Below are 9075 nucleotides of genomic sequence, written 5' to 3' on the forward strand. Positions count from 1 at the left end.
GTCCTGGAAGTTTTCACTTAAACTCTTTATTGAATTTTATGAAACTAAGAATTTCTACCAATTAGTTAACTTCGGTAATTATGGGGAGACCACAAGTAAATGCAAACATTGCTGCTTTTGGGAATAATTTGAGCCTTTGTCTCAATTTTCTTCTATTGTGTTCTGTAGTGTGTTCTTGATTCTATTATTCTGTTCTAAATCTCTTGTATAAGATGTTTTTCTGAGTCCTGAATTAAAGTTATTTGTGTCTCCCCATTCCACTCCCTCCTCCTGGTGAAGGCTGAGCCTTGGTGAGAACAGAGACTACAGCTCTCCCTGTTTCTTCCTGTGTGGTTGGCCAAGCTTTGCCCATCGATTCGGTGCAATGAGTTGTGCTGGACTGTTCATAACAAAATCCCCAAAGCTGGTTTTTTTAAATAGAAAACTTCATCAAATTGCAATTTATTTTAACTTCATAAAATTAAGATTAAAAGAATGTAATTTTGAGGCTGGGTACAGTGGCTCATGCCTGTAATCCCAGCACTTTGAGAGGTTGAGGCAGGAGGATTGCTTGAGGCCAGAAGTCTGAAATGAGCCTGGGCAATACAGTCAGACCTTGTCTCTACAGAAAATAAAAAATTTGCTGGGCTTGGTGGCACACGCCTTTAGTTCCAGCTACCCTGGAGGCTGAGATGGAAGGATTGCCTGAGTCCAGGGGGTTGAGGCTGAGTGAGCCGTGATTATGCCACTGTACTTTAGCCTGGGTGATAGAGTGAGACTGACTCAAAAAAACAAAAAAAAAGTAATTCTTTCTCAAAAGCATTTTGATTGTGTTGTTTAATAATGCAAACAAAGCTATTAAAAAATTAAAGTCATAATAAAGGCATAGGATCAGCGAACAAGTTTTTGTTTTTGTTTTTGAGATGAGGTCTTGCTTTAGGCCAAGTACATATGTATTCTAGCTCAGCTCTCTAATTAGGGCTGTGTATATACATATTTAATGGACGACTCTCCAAAACAATGAAACACATGCACATTTATGCATGTCTGTTATAAAATGTACTGATATAAAGAATGTGTAGCACAGAACTTGCAGTAATAATAATACCAAAATAAGAATTTACAATAATAATACAATTTATAATGTGCTTTAGTATAAATTCCATATAGTTTTATTGTAAATTCCAACAAGATGCTTTTTAAAATTTTTGCCATGCTCTTGTATCCGTCCGTAATCAACTTAGGGTTGTATTTGTTGAACAAGGATAGTTCTAACATAAATGTTGATTTATAGTTTCCTTTATGTTAATAAGTATGTGGAATAACAAAGAGGTACGTCAGGACTTCACTCATTCTTCAAAGACATGAGAGACTTCTTTGCTAAATCCGATACTGGAAGAATATCGCCTCAACTTTTTATACTACTCACAAATTAACAGCTATGGACATACTTTTAAGATTTGTCTGCATTATTAATAATTTCTCCATCGCTTTTTTTCATTTAAATACATTTATTTCTTGTAACTTTGCTCTGTTTAGATTATGTAGTTTTTGTTCAGTTATGAGAACAGTCTTCAAGCGATGGTATATTATAAAGCAGTCAAGAAACAACAAAGTCGAGTTCATTTCAGATTCCTATGGCGTAAATGCTACCAATAGGACTGACTTCAAGCTACCAGTGTGAAGGCACTGAACACAGAGTTGGAAAAAGATGTGCAACAGCACACCAGTGTGTGTTATTTACAATGGACATAAGTAATCCCCAGAGCATAGATAAGAGTAAAATATAAAATGCCTGGGAAATGATGAGTTTTGCATATTTATTGCCTTTGCTTTTAATATAATATAATTAAATGTGTAATTAAGCTTGTTTAAATAAATGAAATATAATATATTAAATGTCTTATACAAATATAAATTGATATAATAATATAAACACACACAAATGTAAGTGAAATATAATTTATAAATAAAGTATAATTTTAATATAATTTAGTTAATTTAATTTTTGATGATGACTGCTTTTAACAACTAACAAAACATTTAGCAATAAGCTGTCTTACACTGTAGTTGACTGGCTCTGGCACACGTCTGGCCAAGTGACTGGATTTGCCATTTAACCTTTTTGGCTTTAAACAGATTTATTGAGATATAATTCATATGCCATGCAGTTTACCCATGTAAGTATACAGCCCAATGGTTTTGAAGGTACAGTCATCCCTCCATATCCATGGATTCCACATCTGTGGATTCAACAAACTATGGATCAAAAAAATATTTTTGTAAAAAAAGCATCTATACTGAACATGTACCTTTTTTTTGATCATTGTTTCCTAAACAATACAGTATAACAACATTTATCTAGCATTTACATTGTATTAAGTGTTATAAGTAACCCGGGAATGAGTCCTGGAACCAATATTCCATGGATGCCAAGGGAGAACTGTCTTCACAAAATTATGCAATCATTATCACAGTCAATTCCAGAACATTTTTGTCATTCCACAAAGAAACCCTGTGACTGTTACAGATGCTCCACATTTCCTCCCAACCTCCCCACACCTCCCTACCTTCTGTCTTCATAGAGTTGACCCTTCTATACATTTCACATAAATGGAATCACACAATATATGGTCTTTGGGGATTTTTTTTTAGAGACAGGGTATTGCTCTGTTACCCAGACTGGAGTGCAGTGGTGTGATCATAGCTCACTTCAGCCTTGAACTCCTGGGCTCCAGTGATCCTCCCATAGCCTCTTGTGTAGCTTGGGACTACAGTTGTACACCACTGCGCCCAAATAATATTTTAATTTTTTGTAGATACATGTTCTTGCTTTTAGTTGAGGCTGGTTTTCAACTCTAGGCCTCAAATGACCCTCCTGCTTTGGCCTCCTAAAGTACTGGGATTCAGCCGGGCTCGGTGGCTCAGCCTGTAAATCCCGTGGCTGAGGTGAGTGGATTGCCTGAGCCCGCGGGTTCGAGACCTGCCTGGGCAGCGAGACCTCATCTGTACAATTAAAAAAAAAAATCAGCCGGGCGTGGTAGCACATGCCTGTAATTCCAGCTACTTGGAAGGCTGAGGCGGAAGGATCACTGGAGCCCAGCAGGTCGAGGCTGCGGTGGCCGGGAGCGGCCACTGCACTCCCGTCTGGGCAACAGAGTGAGACTCCGACTCAAAAAAAAAAATTGCTGGGATTACAAGTATGAGCCAGTATGGTATGCCCGGCGTGACTGGCTTCTTTAATAATGTCGCTAAGTTTCATCCATGTTGTATAATGACTTAGTACTTCATTCCCTTTCTTTTCTTCTTTTTTTTTTAATTCAGAAACTCACTCTGTTGCCCGGGCTAGAGTGCAGTGGCACAATCATGGCTCACCACAGCCTTGACCTGCTGGGCTCAGGTGATCCTGCCTCAGCCTTCCAAGTAGCTGGAACTATAGGCACGTACCACCACACCTGGCTAATTTTTAAATTTATTATAGAGACGAGGTCTCACCAAGTTTCCCAGGTGGGTCTCGAACCCGTGGCCTCAGGCAATCCCCTCACCTTGGCCTCCTAAAGTGCTGGGATTATAGGCATGAGCCACCACGCCTGGCCATCACATTACATTTAATTGTCGTGTCTCCTTAGTCTTTTCTTGACTGTGACAGTTTCTCAGACTTTTTTGTTTGCTTATGACCTTGATAGTTTTGAGGATTACTGGTTAGGTATTTTGTAGGATGTTCCTTTATTACATACTCTTGGGAGGAAGACCTTGGAGATCAAGTGCGTTCTTATCACATCATTTTAAGAGTGTGTACTATCCATGTGATTTATCTCTGTTGATGCTGACCTTGATCACCTGGCTGAGCTAATGTTTGTCAGGTTCTCCACTGTAAAGTTCCTCTTTTTTCCCTCTTTTTTCTATGACTGTACCCTCAGAAGGAAATCTCCACGCGCAGCCCACACTTAGGAGAGTTATGCTCACCCTCCTTGATGGCAGATTATCTATCTACAGCAGTTATTTGAAATGACTTCCTTACAGGAGATCTGTCCACTGTTCCCCATTTACTTACTTGTTTTTTTTTTTTTTTGAGTTGGAGTCTCACTCTGTCGCTCAGACTGGAGTGCAGTGGCCGCTCCTGGCCACCGCAGCCTCGACCTGCTGGGCTCCGGTGATCCTTCCGCCTCAGGCTTCCGAGTAGCCGGAATTACAGGCGCGCGCTACCACCCCGGCTGATTTTTGATTTATTGTAGAGATGAGGTCTCGCTGCCCAGGCGGGTCTCGAACCCGCGGGCTCAGGCAATCCACTCACCTCAGCCTCCCAAAGGCACGGGATTACAGGCTGAGCCACCGAGCCTGACCCCCATTTACTTACTTATTCAGTTATTTATTTATATCAGCATGGGCTTATTGATATTTTATTTTATACTTTCACTTGTAATCCAATACTGCTTTGTTTATTTTAATGATTAAATTTAAAAAAAATTTTTTTTTAAGCTCAAAGTGTTGGCCATTAGGAGTTCTTTCAATTAGCGCCTGGTCTCCTTTGATATAGCCCTGTCCACATGGGGTTTTCTTGTTTGCTTCTGAGGCTTCCTCCCTTTCTAACAGGACAGGCTGCTGCAGGCTCATCTTGTATATTTGTTTCCTGCCCCAGTATTAGAATTGGCCATTTCTCCAAGGAGCTCTGGTTCCTTTCATTGGAGAATACCATTAGAAACCACTATGTGGGTGCTGGATGTACTCTTTGCTTCAGTTTTTTTCAGACGTGTTGTATTAGGTGGGCTTTCTAAACTCACAGTTAGCCTAATATGAACTTAGAACTTGTATTTGAGCTTACAGCCATATTTCTATATTTTGGGCATTGGTCTGGTTTCATGTCAGTTATTATTAATTTTTATTGTTACCTTTTTACTCTTTCTGGTCTTTCTTCCCTTCCTTTTTTCTCCTTCTTTTTTCTCTTTCTCTTTCCTTTTTGGCTCTTCATTATCTTTTTCTTCTTCTTCATTTTTTCCCCATGTTTTGCTCCAATTTTCTAATTCTAGTTGCTGTCCTTTAAAAATACTTACCTCATATTGTGATTCTCCAAATCTTTATTATTAGTATAAAATATTTTCTCTATTTTAGTTTGTGCAAATTATTAAGCAACTAATGGAACAGACACTATAATAAAAGCAAGTTTCTACTGTCTGAATGATTGCCTATAATTCATTATAAGTGGCTTAAGTAATTGCCCCAAAATATGAAATGCATCATGATTACTTATGCAAAAACAAATATCATAGTCATATCTGAATAAAGATAGCTATCCTTTGACATAATTTTATGAACACTTTTTTTTTCTTTTTTTTTTTTTGAGTTGGAGTCTCACTCTGTCGCCCAGACTGGAGTGCAGTGGCCGCTCCCGGCCACCGCAGCCTCGACCTGCTGGGCTCCGGCGATCCTTCCGCCTCAGCCTTCCAAGTAGCCGGAATTACAGGCATGCGCTACCATTTCCGGCTGATTTTTTAATTTATTGTAGAGATGAGGTTTCGCTGCCCAGGCGGGTCTCGAACCCACGGGCTCAGGCAATCTACTCACCTCAGCCTCCCAAAGGCGCGGGATTACAGGCTGAGCCACCGAGCCCGGCTATGAACACTTTTAATCATCATGCATGGCCTCATATATAATGGAAAGTTTTTATAAGGGAATATTGAGTTAAGTATCATTATTTTGTGTATTTCTTGGTGGTGACCCCTTTTTCAGTCAAAGATAGCTAGCTCAACTCTTCGGAAAATCCTTTCTTTATATTGAAATCCCACCTCCAGCTTTTTATTGCTAGCTTTTATATGTTTGCTACCTTGAATTATATTATTTGTATATGGATTTAAATCACTTTCACCTCAGCTGACTTACAGCACTTATTGGGTCTAGCAAACACACTCATAAAAGTTTGCATAGTGTGTTGTATTTGTTTGTTATTTGTTTTTCTCCAGCCATAAGCTCCTTGATATTGTCTTAAGGCATCTACCTGTTAAATAAATAAAAGATGAGACATAGATTCCCTGGAGCAAGGACTATACCTTACATCGCTTTGTAGCCCCTGTCTGTGACCCACATTTTTTGGTATTCTAAAAGTATTTGTTCCATTAAGTTAACTGAATTAATAAATAGAAATCACCTTTTCAGTCATCTTCGTTGTATGTTTTGGCAGTGTAACAAGAGACACCCCCAAGTGATATGTTCATTTTGTCTATGAAATATCGCATCCCCTTCTTTTTAATTTTATGATTTACTTCATTTATTATATGCCCAGAAAACTGCATTTTGCAAACTTATTTCATCATGGACTCTCCAAACGTACAAAGCCTGACCCATAGAGGGCTCTCAGTACGTTTATGGGTTCCATGAATAAATGAGTAACTTCTGGATGTCTTGGGCAAGTCTTCCAAGTCTTGGAACTGCTTTATTGCACACATGTCAAGACCAATGTGTCAGGAATGATTTCAGGAGCTGTATGTCCACTCCTGGAGGAACTTCTGCCCTATGTTTCCAGAAAGAGGAATACTTTATTTTCTCCTCTCCACCCTCCTGACTACTTATGCTTTCATACATACAACTCCCGTAGTAACACCTTATTATTAGGAAGCTAAGACTGTGTCTGTATTAGTGCCAGGATTCACCCCACATCTGTCTGACTGTAGATCTAAGCTCTTACCTGCCACACCTTCATAGAGCAAGGGTGAGTGAACAGAGAGCTCATGGGTTATTGACAACTTTGGTTCTCTTGGAGAGTTTGTGAACCAAATGGCATTGTCTGTGGCATAGCCTGTCCTTGAGTATCCATTATAGTAAACCATATCTAATTTTTTTTTCCTGAGACAAGGTTTCACTCTGTCGTCCACGCTGGAGTGCAGTGGCACAATCACAGTTCACCACAGCCTCGATCTCCTGGGCTCAAGTGATTCCCCTACCTCAGCTTCCTGTGTAGCTGGGACTACAGGCATACATCACCATGCTTGGCTAATGTATCTATTTTTTGTAGAGACGAGGTCTCGCTTTGTTGCCCACCAGGCTAGTCTTGAAGTCCTGGGCTCAAGCAATCCTCCTGCCTCAGCCTCCCGAAGTGCTGGGACATGTCTACAGCTAATTGACAGAGTGGTATGTCTTGCAGATGTGGATGTCATGAACCCTGATGAGAAGTCCATCATGACCTATGTGGCACAATTTCTGCAATATTCCAAGGATGCCCCCAGGACTGGAGATGAAGCTCTGGTATGTCTTTGTAAGCCCAAATCAAGCTCATGTTGCTGTACCCTACTAGGTCCCTCGACCTGCTGGACTCAGGTGATCCTTCTGCCTTAACCTTCCAAGTAGCAGGAACTACAGACATGCACCACCATGCCTGGCTACTTTTTTGATTTATTATAGAGACAAGGTCTTGCCAAATTGCCCAGGCTGGTCTTGAACCTTGGGCTCTGGCAGTCCTCTCGCCTCTGCCTCCCAAAGTGCTGGGATTACAGGCTTGAACCACTGTGCCTGGCTGCCTGTTCTATTTTTAAGCTAAAAGAGATAATTTGTTGAACTTTGCCAAATTATCTAAAACAGCTTTTATTTTACTTATTTATTTTTGAGTCAGGGTCTCACTCCGTCACCCAGGCTGGAGTGCAGTGGCATGATCATGGCTCACTACAGCCTTGACCTCCTGGGTTCAGGCAATCCTTTGGCCTCAGCTTTCCTAATTGCTGGGGCTACAGATTTGTGCCACCACGCCTGGCTAATTCAAAAAGTTTTTTTGTAGAGAAGAGGTCTCACTGTGTTTCTCAGGCTGGTCTCAAACTCCTGGGCTCAAGCCATCCTCCAGCCTTAGCCTCCTGAAATGTTGGGATTACAGGCATGAGCCACCATGCCCAAAACAATTTCTAGATAGGTCCTACATAAGACAAATTAAGTTAAGTTGGCTTTTAAGAAGTTCCAGAGATATCAAATTTTTATCTAATGTAATTTTTATTACCTTTATATATGAAATATGTTTATATACTATGAAATTAATCTAAAGGGTTCATTTCAGTGGTTTTGAGTATGTTTCCATGATTATATAACCTTCACCATCATCTAATTTTAAGCACATTTCCATTTTGCCTGTTCTTTAGCTTTATATAAATGGAATTGTGTAACTCACATAAGTGGAAACGTTGTATTCTGAGGTTAATCCATTTGTTGAGATACTCATGAATCACTATTAGATTGCTGTTTGATTATTCAATTTTTTCCCTTTTGCTTTCAGTCAATTACACAAAATATGGGTGGAAATTTCATAAAAATTGCTTAGCTGAAAGAAAACTCTTATTCTGCTTTTATGAAGATAAATGAGTGCTGTAAATTTAGTAAAATGTTTCTGAATATTATTTTTAATTTATTTGAAACTTTCTCAGACATGTTTACATGCATTCTGCCTGACAAATGGAGCCTGTGTTTTTCCAGCTGTTATGTTTGAGGCAATAAGCCAGATTGTTGCTGACTCTGGAAGAAAGACTCAAGCTGGGCCGCAGGCTTACAATTCAGTTCACTTTTTTCTCGCCTACTGAGGAGCTACTCATTTCTAATTAATTTTTGTATTAAAAAATAAAATTAAAAATTCAACTGCCCATGAAATTGAATGCAAAAACATAAGGAACACGTTTGCTTAATGGGGAAAAAAAAAGCAAATGAAGGTTAAAAAATAATGGAAATTAGCTGGGTACGGTGGTGCATGTCTGTGGTCCCAGCCGTTCGGAAGGCTGAGGTGGAAGGATTGCCTGAACCTAGGTTGAGGCTGCTGTGAGCTGTGATCATCGTGATCATGCCACTGCACTCCAGCCTGAGCAACAGAGTGAGACCATGACTCAAAAAAAAAAAAGAATGGAAATAAGATATAACTTCTGACTGGGCTCGGTGGCTCAGCCTGTAATCCCAGCACTTTGGGAGGCCAAGGCGAGTGGATTGCCTTGGCCAACTTGGTGAGACCGCGTCTCTATAATAAATCAAAAATTAGCTGGGCATGGTAGCACGTGCCTGTAGTTCTGGCTACTTGGAAGGCTGAGGTGAAAGGATCGCCGGAGCCCAGCAGGTCGAGGCTGCGGTGGCCGGGAGCGG

The 9075-nt window shown here is 40.1% G+C and overlaps 1 protein-coding gene across 1 annotated transcript in view; it reads left to right on the top strand.

The window, feature by feature from the left end:
- Nucleotides 1–9075, top strand: part of SYNE2 (spectrin repeat containing nuclear envelope protein 2) — a 317000-nt gene that overhangs the window by 39674 nt on the left and 268251 nt on the right. Inside the window, exon 8 of the mRNA XM_008063321.2 lies at nt 7115–7215. Coding sequence (XP_008061512.1) covers nt 7115–7215 — 101 coding nt within the window. The remainder of the gene's footprint in view (nt 1–7114; nt 7216–9075) is intronic.

Source organism: Carlito syrichta, unplaced genomic scaffold (assembly GCF_000164805.1).
Source record: "Carlito syrichta isolate Samal-C Ts95f unplaced genomic scaffold, Tarsius_syrichta-2.0.1 Scaffold306742, whole genome shotgun sequence".
NCBI classification, from domain to species: Eukaryota; Metazoa; Chordata; class Mammalia; order Primates; family Tarsiidae; genus Carlito; species Carlito syrichta.